We start from the raw sequence: 19,099 nt of genomic DNA on the forward strand, positions 1-19,099 counted from the left end.
TTTAGCTGAGTTTCAATTTAATGAAGCAACCGCGTTTATCTCATTCTTGATGATGATCTGTCAGATGTGTTGTGTAACAATCACTGAGCAGGTTTGGAATCCCGAGTGTGTGAAATATGAATGGGACGCGAGCGTTGACAGCTCGGAATGCTGGGCGGGTGCAAGTCTGCGACACGTGCGTTGAAGGTTGTTTCCTCGTAAGACAAGTGCAAGGGGATACAGTTCATGTCCAAATCCTTGTTTACTGAATCTTCTCAGATGTTCACATCTGATACCAACGTAGCAGCTTGTTTACAGTGCCCTCTAGTGGCTTTCAGCTAAATTTTCTGGGGGTGATTTGTGAGCAGTATCAAAAAATCATCATAATAATGCTCACATTTGATTTCAGAGCGTTTAATTTAAAGATAAATGTGTTATCGTGCATGTAGAATGACTCATTGAATGTTGCATTACAGCCATGAAAGCCGACCGTAAACGTCTAAAAGGGGAGAAAAGCGATTTGGTGAGTCAGATGCAGCAGCTGTACACGACACTGGAGAGCCGAGAAGACCAGCTCCGAGAATTCATACGCAACTACGACCAGCATCGAAAGGTTTGCTCGACTCGAAAATTCTGCAGAATGGAATGAAACAAACAATATTTACAATATTCTGTTGATAAGGTGCATTTTTTTTCCCTGCAGTTTTCAAGTAATATTCATTTAGCTGCCTGGCTGAGTAGGAGCAGCATCACGCCATTGACGCATCAAAGTGACCATTGGCTGCGTTTGTTGTTGCAGGAGAGTGAGGATGCAGTGAGAGTGCTCGCCAAGGAGAAGGATGTGCTGGAGAGGGAGAAGTGGGACCTGAGGCGACAGACCAAAGAGGCCACGGAGCAGGCTAACCTCCTGCGCTCTCAGTTGGACATGAAGGAGAATAGGATCAAGGAACTGGAGGCCGAGCTCACTATGGTGAGTGAACTCTGCCAAATGTCATTTTACTTGCTGCTCTTGTTTTTATAGAGATCCGATACAAGAGTTGTATCAAAAAAACGGTCTTTGAAAAAATGAAACCCAATTAAAATGAGCTAATTTTAATAGACTAACGTCAAAACAAAATAAAAACTAATGACAATGAAAAATCCCATAAAATAATAAAGTCCAAACAAAATAAAAACTAATGAAGAATCCAGTAAAATAATATAATATAAAATAATAATAATAGTAAAATTCTTTTCCACCTTTGACCAGGCCAAGCAGTCTCTAGCCACGCTGACAAAAGACGTTCCCAAGCGCCACTCGTTAGCCTCCACCACCAACGCCGGCTCCACCGAGCCCGTGGTAAACGGCAGTCAGGAGTGGGTGATGCAGGCTGACCTGCCGCTGACCGCCGCCATCCGGCAGAGCCAGCAGACCCTCTACCACGGACACAACGCCGACAGACAAGGTAGCATCTCCCTCCCTCCCTCACTCGACAGACGCTTCATTAGGTATCACTCATGTTCGAGTTCAGACGTGGGAAAAGTGGTCACACAGATACTTGTGTTAAAAAAAGGGTCAAAGTTCACAGACCACACTACCAAAATAACACTTTTCCCTATGAAAAAAATGCTACATCTAGTTTGACAAAGTAACGAGTAGAAAGTATTTCTATGTCTTTACGTCCCACCACTGTCAAAGATGCTTGTGTACCTAATGAAATGGCTTTTGGAGTGTGACTCGGTGTTACTAATAACGGGTGTCCTTGAGGTTTCTCAGACTAACAGTGGGATTATTTCAATTCTGGGACGACGTATGTGTGTGCGCTTGTGTGTGTTTGTGGCATCCAACCACCGCTAGCTGTGGTCAGGATCAGTCCCTGCCACTCGCGCCAGCCGTCTGTCATCTCTGACGCCTCGGCCGCCGAAGGGGACCGCTCGTCCACGCCCAGCGACATCAACTCCCCCCGTCACCGGACGCACTCCCTCTGCAATGTAAGAGCTGCCCGTAACTTGTGTGTGCGTCCATGTGCGTGTGTGTGATGTGGGTGCTAGCCTGCTTTCTTGGTAGTGGTGGTGGTGGTCTTGTTTCATTCCAATTAAACCAGTTCGGAGTCAGAATGTCCAAGAAAGGCTAATTGATCATTCACATGTCACAGCACATCACAGCATAAAGTTTCAACAAGCCTCAAATTACGGGTGTAAGGTATTTATTAAGAGGAGGTCTTTATCATTACAAATATATATTTTTTCAATATTATTTTGGGAGGGCCAAGGGGATCTAGGTAGTATGTCCTTGCTTAGAAGAACAATTTGGTGAGTTAATTGTTTTGATCAATGCAATTCGATGTCCTTCAGTTAGTATTTGTGGAGTTTCAATTGTAATGTTATTTTTAAACGTTTGTTTTCATTTTTCCTCAAAGTGAGCAGTGAATTTCTCTCAATTTGTCATTGTAGAAAATAAAGGCCTCACCCTCAATAAACACTACATTGGGTAAACTGACACCCTTGGAAAAGTACGATTAATAAAATAACATTTATTGCAGTAGATTTTATTACTAATATTTTCTTTACTTTTAATTGTAAATTTAAATTCCTCCCTTCACTTCAACACATTAGAAATAAAATAAAATACCATACATAGGATCTCTCTTATTTTTCCATCCTTGTTTCTTCACTCTAAGGTAATGCATATATAGTATTCTTCTACTAACTGAGGCACTCTCTGTGTGCGCTTTAGTCCATGGAGGACCTGGAGGAGCAGAAGCGTAAGAAGAAAAAGGAGAAGATGACGTTGGGCTCCTTGTCACGCGTCTTCGCCCGAGGGAAACAGCGCAAGTCCCTGGACCCGGGGCTTTTTGATGGTACAGCCACACCTGACTATTATATAGAGGAGGATGCTGACTGGTGATATTGCGTGTGTGCGCTTGCCTGTGTGTCGGTGTGTGTGCGTGTGTATGAGATGAGCGTATTTAGGGGGGAGGTATCCAATTTTAAAAACAAAAAATGCCTAAAAGAGACTGCTATCCCACCAAATGTATAGTATATTGTATGCTTAAAATTGTATGTATGTAAAAAATATATATATTTATAGATGTACATGTATGCATATGTATATATGTGTACTTGCATATAAATATATACATGGGGCTATTATCACGTGTATTTGTAGAAATGATGTATTATCTCGTCTTGATGTTCTATTTTTTGTTTGTTTGTTCTTTTTTTCAACTGGAGACTTGAAGGACTGCTGTTTGTGTAAATAGAGCAAATCTGTGTTTTTACCGATTTTTCAATTTTTATTTGATCACGCTTGACAAAGCAGCTTTATATCCAACAAAGGCCATTTGGGAGGATGGACGGAAACAGGCATATGCTTCACTTGGATGCCCCAAAATTGTTATTTATGCACTTGTGTGTTGTCATATCATATCACAAAGGGGCAGATGGAATTGATAAATTACTGACCATAACTCTCATCCTTGGAAAAATGCTGTATTTCCTCAAATATCATAAGAAACAGTTATAGTTCATGATACTGGTAAATGATCATATTGTTCTGGTATAATAACAGTTAATAAAAATATACGATGTTAGTGTAGGCTTTTCATAAAGATCAATATTTATTTATAGTGGTAGGAAAATATCAAAAAATACATTTTAATAAATACTATTTAATTTGTTTAAATAAAGACCTCTGCTCAGATAAACAGTGATTAATAATTGTATCTGACCACCACAAGCAAAATGAACATCAATATTTTTTCATAACTGTTATTATATTACTACATGCAACTCATATTTGAAATGCTAAAATATATTTAGTATTTTTCCCCTCCATTTTCATTCATTCATTGCTATACATCATTCATAACAGTTTGTTTTGCTCATGTTACTTTGCTATCCAGTTTGTAAAACTCTCCTAATATGTCTCTGTTTAATACTTTGTAATTTAGGCAACGTGGAATAAAAGATGAAATCTATGGAAGTATTTTATTTAAAAAAAATAAAAGAAGTATTTATCTGCTGCAGATAAAGAGGAAGTTTTGGACATGAAATCTTATTTTCTAAAATAAAACCACAACATGTTCCATGGAGTAAGTGTTTTTTTTCCAATGTATTGTTTAACTCGCCATTTTAAACCACTCTCACGGTAGATATGGTGGATATAAAAAAATCGACACGCCCCTGTTCCATTGGTAGGTATTTAGGATATTAGGTACAAGTATAATTAAAACAATAAAAAAAAAAAGCCTTACTATACTACTGTATCGTCATAGAGTCTATGTAAATGTAGCCCCATCTAGTGGTCGTGGTCAAGACAACAATTAAAAACAGGAGGTGAGATCCTGTCATTTACATGAACATGAACATGAGGTACGCTTGAGCCAAAAAAGCTATTTAGTATTCATGTCTTTTTTAATTCTCATATTTTTCCTTTATAGGGAAGTCGTTGAAAGACTTCAGAATGAAGAAATTTATTAAGAGAATAATAATAAGTCACTATGGGACCTTCAGAAAATTTTCTATGATATCCCTTATATATTTGTTATTATAATATGATACTACATTTATTACTCCTGATTACTGCCATATTAAGTTAATAAGTACATTTCCCCGCTGTGGGAGAAAACAACACCAGCTATAATACAACACCGACACTCCTTTAAAAACTACGTGCAATAACTATTTACTATTTATTATTTACTTTCTGTACAAACCTCATTCATGTTAATACATATACCCACATTGAACATACTATAAATAAGATTTTTTTAACCTTCATTCTTCTAATAGCTATACTCTAAATAAGATCTTTCACTTTTATTCTCAGACTTCCTTTTATACTTTTTTAAATTGTGTATGTTTGCACTAGGAGCTATCTGAATTTCGTTGTACAACTAAGTTGTAAAATGACATTAAAGGGCATTCTATTCTATGAATAAAGTTCTATCATCATTATATTTACAAATTAAGCAAAAATAATACTTCACTTGTATGCTGTTTTGTGTTAAAACACACTTCAGGTGGGTAAAAGCCAGAAAACAGGTTCGTCCGCCACTTTGTGGGCGTTTCCACGCATGTTTTTGAGGGAAGGCAAGTTCAAACATGCAAAAAGACACCAAACACTTGAAGGAATTTGCTTTTAATGTTCACGTAGCTTTTTTTTTCCAGCATGAAGATCGTTTTGCTTTCATTTCAAGGTATTCTCGAGGGCTCCCCCAACAGGCCCAAGGTGTGAATTACAAAATCTTTACAATAATATGTACTTTGTACTCCCACTAGTTGAAGTGTTCTGTTCTGATTCATATTCTGTTTGTGGAATATGAATAAAGCAGGTAAATCCACCATTTCTATACATCTCTTTTGACTTGTACTGCCATGTGATGTGATGCAACTACTGCAAGTGCATAAAACATTGTCAAGAAAGTTATTTGACATAACTTTCTCTTTAAGGTCATTGACATACCCAGTGCAAACGGTTCTAATTATAGTATTAGCACTAATAAAACCTAATAATAATAGCACCTGAGTAACTGAGGAAATGTTTTTGTCTTATTTTTGTGCATATTTTGATTGTATTTTATTTAAACTGGTTAACGCTTTTTTCCTAAATGCTTTAAATCAAAGATGCAAGTAAACCTTTGTAGATTTATTTTGTGCTGATTCTGGATTTGACCTAATTTGTCTTGAGGAAATCAAGTTTTCATAATAGTTTTAATAATATTAATAGTCTTAATTTTCATAATAGTCTTAATAATATTATCACCTTTCAACTTGGACGTGAGCTATATACCATAGTAGCCCACACCATGTTTAAATGTTTTCAGGAAAAGAAATGCGTATATTTTAGTACGTTATTTTCTTTTTGTTTTTTTATTCATTTTGAAGTTTGGGCGGCGCTAGGACCAAGCAGGTCATTGCACTTACTGAGCCGCGCTCCACCAGCCACCCAGGTAGGCAGGAAAAGGAAGGAGGTATCCCTCAAGCGAAAGCGGTGGTAGTTTGGACCAAAGTTCTACTCAACTCATAAAAAGTCCAGGAATACCACACTTTCGTGGCTTTTGAATAGTTCATCTGTAGTCTAGCCGTCTTTATTTTTTTAACTTGCATTTTTGTTCGTTTTCATGTGTGCGTGAGCTAGACGAACACACCTGTGACTCAGGTAAGCCACCCATTAAGGAAGTCTTCGGCTTTGCTCAATTTACCCAGGCCCAAGAAACGTGAAATCACACGCGTTAATTTTGTGTCACCATGATTTTTTTTTATATAGAAAGCAAAAGGGGCTTAAAAGTTTCAACTATTAAAAGAAGGTTCTACCTTCTAAGTGTGCCGTGCGTGAAAGCTGGGCTGAAGGACACTCAAGTTGTGCTTTGCTCACTATTGGGCAGGAAGCTGCGGCACCAATAGCAAGAACTGCAGCCCACTATGTGGCAGAGGTTAATGATTGACACTACTTTTATTGTAATACGTAATGAGCAAAAAAAGGATCACGTATCTCGTGTTATTGCGATATTGACAAGAAGTCATTCAGGGGTTTCCTCATGGCCGTGGCACAGTTCTATGAGAGCCAATGCAAAAAATACTTCCAGAAATATTCTTAAAATGCAATCATCTGACTTTATTTTGCTAGCAAAAATAAAATGTTAGTCAAAATTAAAAAAGTATTACACAAAATATGTTACCAATATGTATCACATAAAAATATGTTTACAATATGTATGTTAAGGGGTTAATATTACAGAAATGCAAAAAAACAGTACAAAAGCGAAGTACAAGAATTTAGAGTGGAACAAATATAGATGCATATATACTGAAATATTGGCAAAAAATTAAATATGATAACCTGACCCATTAGAAAAATTAAAGCATATTAGTTGAAGAAATATGAAAAATACACAGACACTAAAAGAACATAGACAAATATTTAAAAACACTTTTGTAATTTTACACAAGTAACTATTACAGAAATATTAGAAAATGCTGCACTATTTCCCATAGACAGCAGGAGGCGACATTATGGTCTGTTATCTGAAGGCTAATGGAATTATACTCATAACACTTGACCTCAAAATGGATGTATTCCCTGAGTTCAGTTGGTCTGAAGCACCTAACCTGTGTCGTCGTAACCTTGGTGTGTGTTGCAGCGCATCCTGCAGGGATGTGTTCCAGTCGGGGTCTTTGCAACCGCGGCGAGCAACCCGCCAACCGGTCTTCCCGCTCCGAGAGCACCGGTTCAGGAGCTCACTATGCTCTGTGCGCCCTGGGAGTGGGCCTGATTGCGCTGGGGGTGGTCATGATCGTGTGGACGGTGATCCCCATGGACGACGAGGCGTCGGGTGGCTCTACCAACTCGTCCAGCAACTTCACAGTAGAGACTAATGATGAAGACGGCAAAGAAGGGGAGCTCTCCAAGTCGTCCTCGGTCGCCATGGTGCTGGTGGGCGTCGGCCTGGCCTTGCTGCTCCTGTCCATTTGCCTCGGCGTTCGGAGCAAGCGTAGAGCGAATGACAGCGGTGAGCAAGCGGAGGCGCCGGCAGCATCAGCCTTCATGGACCATGTGACCGGCGAAGAGTGAGTATGGTGCTCCAACTTTAACAAAGTGTTTGGAAATTAGAGAAAGCTTTTTTTTTTTTTCATGGAAAGTAGTGGTTTGCGATAATATTTTGTTATTGATCCTCAGAGTTCCAGATCCATCCGCATTCAACGTGCCGACCTACGAGGAGGTAGTCGGCAGCAGCGACTACCCGGTGCGTCAGAGCAACCTCCGCCAGAGCAACACCCACCTGCCGTCCTACGAGGACATTATCGCAGCCGTGGAGAACGAGGGCAGGGACGAGACCACCGAGGACTCCCCTCTCAATGACCCCGTGACACCCCCGCAGCCGGCGGAGGCCGCCGAGCCACAGGCCGACAGGCAGCCCAGCCTCCCGACGCGCAGCACCAGCCGGGCCAGTCGCCTGTTGCGCCCCCTACGGGTGAGGCGGATCAAGTCGGATAAACTCCACCTGAAGGACTTCCGAATCCAAATCCGCACTCCCACGCACAACCCGGTGACCATCGAGCCCATCACGCCGCCACCGCAGTACGATAATAAGCCGCCAGAATTGGGTTGAACGCCGCCATCCGGATTGATGACACTCCTGAGACAATCAAAAGACCATCTTCCCCGATGAGGAACTGTGTTCTGTTACAACCCATCTCTGGGCCTGTGCAAATGACACCAATACTGCTTTAATTTAAGTCCAATGTGTATTATTTACTTTGAGGGCCTAAGTGTGAAGTTTCAAGGGCAAAGGGGGGTTCAAGTTGACGGGCATCACTTGAATGAACTTTTCAGATTGTGGTCTCAACGAAGAAGATGGACTGAGATTGAGGAGTCTTTTGTGAATGTGCTTTTAAACTCGTCTTAAAGTGGCTCAAGTTGAACATTTTCAAGTGAAATATTGTCTTAAGGGTGTTTCACAACACTGGAACATCAAATAGTAGATGTGGGTGCTGTAATAAGGTAAGTTTTGCAGTCTATATAGCATTTTTGTAATATTAAAGTAAATCTTTTGGTTTCATTGTGATTTTAGTCTATTTTAAGCAGCTATTTCAATACAACGTTATTGTTGACTCGTCTTTTTTTTTTTACTGCACTGGAATCGTCGCTTCTGTTAGGTTGACCTATATTTATTCTTTATTCTCTGGCTTGCTGTCTAATTAGTTGCAATCCAGGTTGAAAAAAAAAAGAGGCTGCAAGTGTTTTTATGTTCAGAATATACCACTCTCTTATTGGTCTCATAATAAAATATACAGTATCTGTCAGAGATGGGGACTCGAGTCACTGTGACTTGGACTCGAGTCGACTCGAGTCGCTGTTTTGATGACTTGTGACTTGACTTGACAAAAATAAAAAAACTTGAGACTCGACTTGACTTGACTTGAGACACGATGACTTGAATGACTTCCGTGTTATTTGGTTTATGTTTTCAGTTTGAATATAAAATTAATAATACATTTAAAAAAGTAATATCGATAACACGGTAGGAGCGCGGGCTGAGAATGGCGTTGTCATGATTGGATCGCTACCCTGTCAATCAATCAGTCGTACCCTCTCTACCTACCTAACGTGTTTATTGGAGAATCACGCCCCTTTATATCATCCATCCATCCATTTTCTGTACCGCTTAGTCCCCACGGGGGCCGCGGGCGTGCTGGAGTCTATCCCAGCCGTCATCGGGCAGTAGGCGGGGGACACCCTGAACCGGTTGCCAGCCAATCGCAGGGCACACAGAGACACACAACCATACGCACTCGCACTCACACCTAGGGACAATTTGGAGTGCTCAATCGGCCTACCAAGCATGTTTTTGGGATGTGGGAGGAAACCGGAGTGCCCGGAGAAACCCCACGCGGGCCCGGGGAGAACATGCAAACTCCACACAGGGAGGGCCGGAGGTGGAATAGAACCCGCACCCTCCCAACTGTGAGGCGGACGTGCTACCCAGTGCCCCACCGAGCGCAGGCCCCTTTATATCAGACATGCACAAACATGTCAGCGGGTGTGGTACCTTCGGCTATCGTAATTACCTTTATGACGGCAAAAGACGGACAGCAGAATGCAAGATATGCAACAGAAACATTTCAGAAAGCCAGACGACTTTGTCCGTTTGAAGTTTATAGAGCTCTGGTGTCTCCAGATGTTACAGATGAAACATAAAATGTTTCTAATGCTCTTTAATGTGTTTCTTCTTTCAGATTTTTTTCAGATTATTTTTTCATATTTGCAACTCAAATGTGTCAGACACTGTCGGCAGACGTTCATTTGTTTAGATTGAGCTGTCAATCATTGTGTGAGGTAATTTCTTTTTTGTTTGATTCCATGGTGTATTTTACTGAATATCAGTAATAACAGTGCAAATCCAAATTGTTGTCATATTTTTTAAACAGGTTAGACACATTGGACAATGATGGTTACTTAAAGTTACTTATATCTTGTCTTTTCACGTTACTAAGATCAGATTCTGCGGGTAAAATTGCAATAATGTGACTTGACTTGACCTATTATAGACTTGACTTGGACTTGACCTATTTAAGGACTTGACTTGACTTGCCCAAGAAAAAAATGACTTTGGACTTACTTGAGACTTGAAGGTTAAGACTTGAGACTCACTTGAGACTTGCACATGTGTGACTTGGTCCCATCTCTGGTATCTGTACTGTAGTTGCATCGCACTATTCCTCAAAAACTACTTGCACTGTCGTCTACGTGCATTATGGCTCAGAGAGCATTTGTTGATTTATAGCGCCCTCCAGTGGTTACATGAAGTAAACGTCCAGGCTGTACAGGAGCAAGAATAAATACAATAATTTCAATTATGTGCATTTATTTAAAGAACCGTTTTAGTACGAGAATAGGGTTGTATCTTTTCAAGATAAACAAATAACATAACTGGTAATCTGTTTAAAGGTGCTTTATTTTAGTACGATAGAGTTTTGGAGGTGAAAAAAACTCACTCTGTCTTACTAAAAGAAAGTATCTTTAAATAATTTGCCAAATTGAAGACAGTATGAACATCACCAAAGATAACGGTCATCCTTTTTCAATATTTTCTTCCAAAGTATACATAAAAAATATTTTAAAATGAAAGGAAATAAAACAAGTTGTAATTTTTTTCAATGGGATTTTTTTTTTTTACATTTAGATATTAGTGGCGCGAATCTGTGCTATCAACATTTTGAATCATTTTTTTTTCCGCCCTTATGCAACATATTTCCCTTCTACGCTCCACCCCGCGCCTCACTTCGGAAGGATTCTTTTTTTTTTCTTTCCTTTTCTTTTCTTTTTTTTGTGCAGCTGCCATGTAGCAGTGGGAGGCACAGCTGTCTGCGGGAAGAGCCAAAGCCCGGGGAGTCAGTCACATTCCTGGCTGGGATTCAATGACTGAAGCAGACACAAACAAACAGAGTGAGAGAGAGAGGGAGGGAGGAGAGAGAGAGAGGTAGACGCGAGAGAGGGAGGAGAGAGAGTTAGAGACATTTGAAGCGCACATAGAAGTGCGTAAAACGGCTGTGGAGCGCGTAAGGAACAACACTCGTGATTGTATGCTGAGTTTTCTTTTGCGGATTTTTCCGCCTGTGGAGGTTTTTTATTAGAGGGAGAGAGAGAGAGAGAGAGAGAGAGAGGACACGCTTGTGTGGATCTTTTTTTCCTGAATGGGCCGCACCGGGAAGGGAAGCTGCTCCTTGTCCGGGGGAAGCTGTCTGACTGGCGGCGTGGAAATGCTCAGCTCAGACGCAGAGTGAACGAGACGCCTCGAAATAAGTAAAGCGATTCTTTCCCCGAGTTTTTTCTTCTTGTTTTTCGTCTAAATAAAAGATGGAGGTGAACAGCTTCCAGCCTCACCCTGGACTTCAGCAAACTCTGAAGCAGTTCCATCTGAGCTCCATGCGCTCCCTCAGCGGACCAGCGGCGTTCTCCGCCCGCTGGCCCCACCAGGAGTGCCTGTTCAAGGACGCTAAAGCCGAGATGATGCTCAGTCTGCCGGCCCACACTCCACCGGTAATGTCCGGACCGCTCTTCATCCCGTCGGACCGCTCCACGGAGCGGTGCGAGACGCTCCTGGAGCGCGAACCCATCTCTTGCTTCGTGGTGGGCGGCGAGAAGCGCCTGTGCCTGCCGCAGATTCTCAACAGCGTGCTGCGGGACTTTTCCCTGCAGCAGATCAACTCGGTGTGCGACGATTTGCACATTTACTGCTCGCGTTGCACGGCCGACCAGCTGGAGATCCTCAAGGTGGTGGGCATCCTGCCCTTCTCGGCGCCCTCCTGCGGCCTCATCACGCAGACGGACGCCGAGCGCTTGTGCAACGCGCTCATCTATGGAGGCTCGTACCCGCCGCGCCGCGGGGAAGGAGGCAAGGAGCGAGGCGGTGGCGGAGGTGTCAACGGCGTCGGGGGCGGCAACGGCGTCCACTTGGAGCTGGAGTGCACCGAGGGCAGCTTCCGGGTTTACCATGAGTGCTTTGGCCGGTGCAAGGGCTTGTTTGTGCCGGAGCTCTACTCTGGCCCCGGAGCCGCCTGCGTGCAGTGCCTGGATTGCAGGCTGATGTTTCCGCCGCGAAAGTTCGTGGTGCACAGCCACAAGCGACTGGAGAACCGGACCGTGCACTGGGGCTTCGACTCGGCCAACTGGAGGGCCTACGTGCTCCTGGACCCGGACTACAGCGGCAAAGAGGAGAAGGCAAGCCTGGAGCGTCTGCTCAGAGACTTGAAGGGGAAATATGACGTGAGCGGCAAGTTGGCCAGGAAGTCGTGCAGAGTAAGTGGATGATTGATTTGCTTTTGAGGAATGGCTGGTGAACTTGTCAACTTGTGCACATCATATGACTCCTGCATTGCTTGGTAACATGTCATCGATACTGCTGTGGTTTACAAACTTTTAAAAAGTCTATATCTAATATCAGCCACTGACAACTTCGCTTAAAATGCTCTTAATGATTCAATCAAAATCCACAGATTTTTATTCTGAGGTCATTGATAGTAGTGGTGCAATCACCGAGTCCTGTGAGTGATTGACAGCCAGTTCAGGTGGAGTTTCCATGTTCCCGTAGTGCGTGCGTGGTCTTCTTGCATTCCAAAAGACACGTACGGTACAACTAACATGCAAAATTTAAAGACCCCAGATTATTTTCTATATGGCCCTGTAATTGCTTTGCAACCAATTCTGGGTGATTGATTGCTTATGATTCAGTTGTATCTCACTTCTCTTACCACAAAGTCAACTTGGGTAGGCTCCAGTTCACAATTGCAACTCTAATCAGGGCAAGCGCTATAGAAAATGGATGGATGGAAGGAAGGTGGGCTTTTTATAACAGTTCCTCTGAGGTTTTATTTTTAGAATTATAGGTGCTGGCGGGACATCCCTGCTCTCATGCAGGTATTTTATTGTGTGAATGTGACAAGTATGTTCTTCCTTTTACGAACTTTTCATTATTCCACATCATTCTATGTCTATGTCAATATCCTTCCATAACTTTCCATTATTCCATTTTGACGCTCAATTCCTCCAGAAATTGCATTTTATAGTTTACTTTGAAATCGTGACTGTTCCTATTAACAAAAGACTCAAAATATAAGAGACATTTTAATTCGTACACACCTGGAGGTCACGCGTATAGTTTCCTACGATTGTGCACGTTTGGGTTTAGAAATGTACCAAATGTACCAAACGCCCCCTCTACATTAAGATAAATGGAGATCTGATTTTTTATTTTTTTTTTAGGTAGGATGAGGAGGAGGGGGTAGATGAAGGCTATTTTAAGGTGGTGATGGGGTTAAGAGTTTAATGAGGTTTGGGATATGGATATATGTGTGTGTATGTGTGCACGTGGGTGGGTGTGGGTGTCACTGTGATGGCGTCCTGCGTGGGTCATTCTGGACAAAAGAGCATAGAAGATGGGAGGGGGGGTTGAGGGGGTGGTGCTGGCTGACTGGCTGCATGGCTCGGTCACACAGCAGCTGCTGTGTGGGACACTCACAAATGAGTGGACAGCTCTGTGGGCATTGCCATACTCTGAGTGCCAGCCTGGAGATGTGTCATCAGAGGGCAATCTAAGTCATGAAAAGTGAGCAAAGTTGCTAAACAGAGAAGAAACAATGGAACATGAGTGATCTTAGATGTTGCATAACAAGTCTCGCCTCAGGCAGGGCATGACCCCACAACCTTGAGATTAAGACGCTTGTATTCTCCCAACCGAGCTACTCAGGTAGGTGTTAAAGCACGTGTAATTTTCCATGGGCATTGCAAGGCAAAACGTCTGGCAAGCAACTGTAGTTGGGCACCAGATCTCCAGAAAGTAAAAAAACCTTATCGCAGTTTAGCTTTATCTTCCTTGTGCTTCACGGTAGGACGGTGAGGTTTGTTTACCCCCTGTTTGAATTTGCATGAAAACGAGTCAGGCTTGATTTGAGTCAATGAGTTAGCTGCTGCTTGCTATTGAGCACCAAATTCAAAATGTGTTAATTCAGCACAAAGCAATAATATATTTATGACATTCTCAACTGTAGTTTTTGGGGGGGTAGAACGGATTAATGGCACTCCCATTTATTTCAATGGCTAAAGATGATTTGTGCTTTGCGAATGAATTCATCTTGTATTTGACAAGAAAAAGTGTCCCCAACCAGATGCTGATTTATCACCTGTATTGTTTGTCATCTAAAAAAAACTGAATGCTTTGCAGGCAACCTTTGACAGTGTGTGTGTTTTACACATGATGGAGGGATGGATAGGGGAGGGGGGGAGGGGGTGTTAGGGCAGTGCATTTTGGCCGCGGTTTACTGTCAGTTGTGTCCCACTTAGCAGACAGGCCACGCTCCTCGGGGAGCCGCACACCAGCACTGCTGCCATACATCAACCTGACAGGCCAAGCTGCTCAAAGGCCAGACGGCGGCTCGCACACCAAGCTTAAGCCGGCCAAACACAAAAAGAGTCCACGTTATCGGCCGGCCTCAGACACCCTTGCACGTCATGCGGCTTTATTTATAAGAGGCACAACTCGCCTGTCTGCACTTAAGATTGGGGATTCCGGGAAGTGCCTTCATTCATTCATTCATTCATTCATTCATTCATTCATTCATTCATTCATTCATTCATTCATTCATTCATTCATTCATTCATACTTTTACTACTTGACAGGAAGCAGCAGTGGGAGACCTAATTAATTTAAAAATTAAGGCCTGATGATGTTTTTTCTGCCTAAATGGCAAGTTGTAAAAATTTACTATGACTCTTCCATGAAGTATTACAAACAAGATGGATTTTATGACTTGGCAGCAAATGGTAGTGTGTGGCAATAATTATAGCCCGAATAGTTTGTTGTCTAAATGGCTTACTTTAGAAATCGGAGCAACCCACAATAGAGTGCAGTTTGATTGGACCATTCTGAGCTACATATAACAAGCTTGCGTGTAAATAGTACAGTTACATTAATGCCTGACCAACTTGAGTTTGCGGCCTAAATGGACTGTTGTATAAATCCATGGGTCAGAAACCACAAGAGAAATAAATAAATAATTAAACCACTTTGCTATGTTGTCGCTTCATCTTAACGCAATGGATTTTTGATACTTGGTAAGAACCAGATGAATTCAGGCACCGGTTAATTTTTGCTGCCAAATGTTCTACCACAGAAATTGGACGAGAAAGTCAACATTATGTCATCTCTACATCTTGAAGGGATGAAAATGAATTGGCAACTAGGCACCACTCATTCAGGCCCAACTTGTTTGCTGCTTAAACGGTCTGCTGTAGATTCCACATAGTAAGTCCTCCAATTAAACTGAGTGTAATTATGATCGAAGGGGAGGGAGGGGTTCATCATTGTGTTCGTTGCCGAATGCTCCGGCGAGAGCGGCGGCTGCAGGCCGGGCAGGCCTTGAGATGTGTTGTCAAAGGGCCATGACCTTTTGACCTTTCCCAAAGACACCGACACAGTCAACCACTCCACCCCACCCCCACTTTAACCGACCAATCAGATCTCATCCACTGGCCAGATGGTTGTGTGATAAAGGATGCAAAAGAGATCCAGTGAACCGACGAGAGGACTTTATGATTTTTAATTGGCAAACTTTGACATAAGTTTAAGAAAAAAATAAAAGGTCGCTCCAATGGGTCAACACTGTATGTAATTCTTCTGAATGCTAACTTGTTCTCATTTGCATTAAAAGCTCTAAAAACTGGAAATTGGATTTGGATGCTTCCTGGAGCAGTTTTGTGACCAAAATCATTAACGTTTCCACGGATGGGCATAAGTTAGTCCCTTTTTTTTTTAATGACACAACTATTAAAGTCATTCAACTGAGGCCAATTTATGCCATTTTTCATCCCATTGTTCCTCTCACTGTGAGAAATTAACCTCAAACATGGCATGAACCAATCAAGTGAGCGTCAAGGGCTTGTGCTTCTACTTAGCCGGCATGATTAAAGTATTAAATTTGTGAAAAAATAGCATCTACTACTACTTCTACAAATTCCATGTTTGCCGAGGTTTAACTAACAAAATACAATCCAGTGGAACCAGTTGATGAATTACATATAGTGTTTCCAACCCAAAATAATTAAAAAAGATAATGCAACTAATGTACTATTTCTTGAAGGGTTAGTTTTTTTCAATAACCACATAAAACCGCATTTTTTTATTTTTATTTTTTTAAAGAAAATATATAAAATTCCTAAAAATGAAAACTAAGAAAAAAAATTGAAATTAAATAGTTAAAAAACGATTACTGATTTGCCAGTGCCGATGCTCTCTGTAAACATCAGCGTGCTAAATAAAGAAATGAATAAAAATGAAAACCAAGAATCAACTTGGAACAAACTATTATAAACTTACAGTTGTGCCTTATGTCTTTGCTAGAGTGGGTTTGTTATGTTTTGGCCCTCCAGCGCGCTAGCATATAAACAAGAGTACATAATGACAGGATCATCCGTTGGCAGGCAGATTAAAATGAGCTCCCAGGGCCGGCTCATTTCCATTCCCATCTGTCTGCTGACCTCTAGGAAGCCGCAACATGACATCCTTGACGGGCCCGCCTGCCCGCCATACCCCGAGTGGGCTTATTCTTGTATGTTCCTTAGACTTTGGCTTCCATTGTGGCCTTCGGTCTTTTCTCTCGTCTTCATCTGACCCTCCCCTCCCTCTCGCCCACTCTTCCTCTTGTCCTTTGAGCACCCCCCGCCCCCAAGGGAAACCATCACCTTGTCGCCGCGGTGCATGCGGGCCAGCGCTTGGCCGCTGCGTGGACGGCGTGTCAGGAGCTCCCAGGGGTTGTGGCCTCCATTCTCCCAGGGGTGACCCCATGTTAAAAGAGTGTCAGCTGGGGTTCTGTCATGGCTGATGCGGGCTAAAGATCTGCCGCCTCCTTTGTTTGAGGGCCGGCCTTTCACAGGCTGTGAAGTGCGGCCCCTTTTCTCTTTTTGTTACAAGGGTCTTGTCTCTTTTGGGTGCAGCACGGAGGGCTTCGTAACCTCCAGCCTCTTCCCGGGTGGGAAATCCGAGCGTGCAGGTTTGACCAGCGTCACTGCCGTCTTCCTCTTGGTTGTTATTGGAGCTAAGAATGGGGTCTGCATGTCTGATGACCAGATGATGACTACCATAGCCATATGCAAGGATACTGATTCGGACCAGCACAAATTGCAATACATCAGAAAAATCTGAAATCTCTTGTAAGACGACATAAAAAACATCCAAGTCTCTTGTAAGACAACATAAAACATTTCCAAGTGACTTGCTGTGCGTGTGTAGTAAGGGAATCAAGTGATTAGCGCTGATCAGTGTCGCCTGCTCCGTCAGCCACAGAACAGATGCCTGTATTGGGTTAGTCATCATCAATTTCTCCCCGATCACCGCCCGATTTCCAGCCCTGTGATTAAGAATCAATCCCATCTGCTGCAGAGACAGGAAATCTTGGTCCGCATCTGCTGCTGGTTGAGACACTAAGCCACTGCAGTCGAGGGGTGCGGTGAGGCGGCTAGGAGTTGGAACTCCCATAATCCCGCCCGCCTAACTCTTGGAATGCAGGAATGCTGAAGCGTTACACATCCAGACCTGTGCCATCTCTCAGTAACAAGAGACGGTATTCAGATGGGCTTCACATCATCATCAAGCTTGTGGGGGCCTATAAGGATCCCCTATGGAACACGCTAATTAGAGCGTGCATCGGATGTAGCACGGCAGCTCAGCACGTACAGTGCGAAAGAGATGTTCCAGAGATACTTTGAGATACTTTGCCCCGCCTACATTTTAGCCCAAACTCAATTGGAAGACCGAAAAATTGCAAGATGTATAGAAACTGCATGTAATATTTTTGTAGAGGATAAAGAAGTGCTGTCTGTCTAACTGTGTTGCTCCATTCCCTGTTAGGAGCCAACCAATATAGTTTGTTATTGAGGTTGATGCCAATTTTGATAATTGAATTGAATTCCGATAATCGAATCATCGGACAATTATCGGTAAACCTATTTTAAAAAATGAATATTTTTTTATAGTCTCTCTATATTGTGTATTTTCTCCAAGTTGTGGTCTAGAGCGTATCCCCCTGCAGGGATGAAATTAGCCATATCCTGAGTATAACGCTGGAGGTTAAAACCCCCAACAAGAGTAGCTGTGTGCATATGCGTTACATTCAAACGCTGCACCCTCCTCAAGCTCCACCGGTGTTGGACCACATCGGAGCAGAAGCGGGCCCTGCTGGTGCCATATGACAAATCGGCATGCCGCTTCTGCCTCCAATCCGCCCACCGACCACCTCCAAAGCTGCGCTAGCGAGGAGGATTAGCTCACGCGGCTAAAAGCAAACAGACTGCTCTGTGTTGAGACAGCTTTTGGTCCAAATCTTGTTTGTGCCTCCTGTTTTGATGGCTCCCATCACCAGCGGGGTCGCGCTGCACTTCACAACCGGTGCCAAGCACTGTGTGTGTGCTTTGTGTCTGTGGCTTTTGTGGCTTTGCATTGCACAGCTCCCATGTTATTTAAGATATGCATAATTAGTTTGGGGATTACCACGTCCTTCAGTGACTATTAAGACCCCCCCCCCCCCAGTTAAGGGGATGTGCATCAAGTAACGTAATAATAAAACTAAAGCCACTTTTCCACCAGTTGGTCCGGATCAGTTTGCTTTACTGCGGTACCGATTGGAACACTATGAAACCAGACTTCCACTGTCTTGTAGTTTCTCTGTGCTTAAGTAATATGTATTTTAAATTTAATAGTCGGGACTCCAATATTGAGAACACGGGAGTGGTTATGTGTATGTCTAAATTTCTGTACAGAAAAGGTTCATGAGCAAGAAATTGGCACAAAAAAAAATTTCACAATTTGACCGATTGGGCTTTGGAATAGAAATGATTATGCACACAAATTCTGCCTAGCAACAATAAGCCACAACTCTTAACTTGGATGCATTGACTACATTTCAGAACAGAATTCATGATCATAACTTTTAAAACTCAAATTGTATTTTTTTAGATTGTGCTCATTAAATCTACCAGACAATTTAATGCAAAATTCAGAAATGCAGTGCCTCAATGCCAAATCAACACACATAAAATAAAATAGTTATTATGGATGCCCCCCAATGTGAAATACATTGAGGTTAT

The 19,099-nt window shown here is 42.5% G+C and overlaps 3 protein-coding genes across 6 annotated transcripts in view; all 3 read left to right on the plus strand.

The window, feature by feature from the left end:
• Window positions 1–4,052, plus strand: part of kaznb (kazrin, periplakin interacting protein b) — a 49,868-nt gene extending 45,816 nt beyond the window's left edge. For 3 of the 4 annotated variants that reach the window (XM_037251684.1, XM_037251686.1, XM_037251688.1), the window contains 5 exons: window positions 456–592; window positions 779–949; window positions 1,229–1,424; window positions 1,817–1,950; window positions 2,696–4,052. In XM_037251684.1, coding sequence (XP_037107579.1) covers window positions 456–592; window positions 779–949; window positions 1,229–1,424; window positions 1,817–1,950; window positions 2,696–2,866 — 809 coding nt within the window. In that variant the 3' untranslated portion in view covers window positions 2,867–4,052. The remainder of the gene's footprint in view (window positions 1–455; window positions 593–778; window positions 950–1,228; window positions 1,425–1,816; window positions 1,951–2,695) is intronic. The other variant, XM_037251687.1, reaches the window with a different exon arrangement.
• Window positions 4,053–5,886: 1,834 nt separating this feature from the next.
• tmem51b (transmembrane protein 51b) lies at window positions 5,887–8,764 on the plus strand. Its single transcript, XM_037253016.1, has 3 exons — window positions 5,887–6,121; window positions 7,104–7,530; window positions 7,640–8,764. The coding sequence occupies exons 2-3, from the start codon at window positions 7,118–7,120 to the stop codon at window positions 8,070–8,072; spliced, it is 846 nt and encodes a 281-aa protein (XP_037108911.1). The 5' UTR covers window positions 5,887–6,121; window positions 7,104–7,117; the 3' UTR covers window positions 8,073–8,764.
• A 2,121-nt stretch (window positions 8,765–10,885) lies between these two features.
• Window positions 10,886–19,099, plus strand: part of skib (v-ski avian sarcoma viral oncogene homolog b) — a 30,036-nt gene continuing 21,822 nt past the window's right edge. Inside the window, exon 1 of the mRNA XM_037253014.1 lies at window positions 10,886–12,262. Coding sequence (XP_037108909.1) covers window positions 11,321–12,262 — 942 coding nt within the window. The 5' untranslated portion in view covers window positions 10,886–11,320. The remainder of the gene's footprint in view (window positions 12,263–19,099) is intronic.

Source organism: Syngnathus acus, chromosome 5 (assembly GCF_901709675.1).
Source record: "Syngnathus acus chromosome 5, fSynAcu1.2, whole genome shotgun sequence".
NCBI lineage: Eukaryota > Metazoa > Chordata > Actinopteri > Syngnathiformes > Syngnathidae > Syngnathus > Syngnathus acus.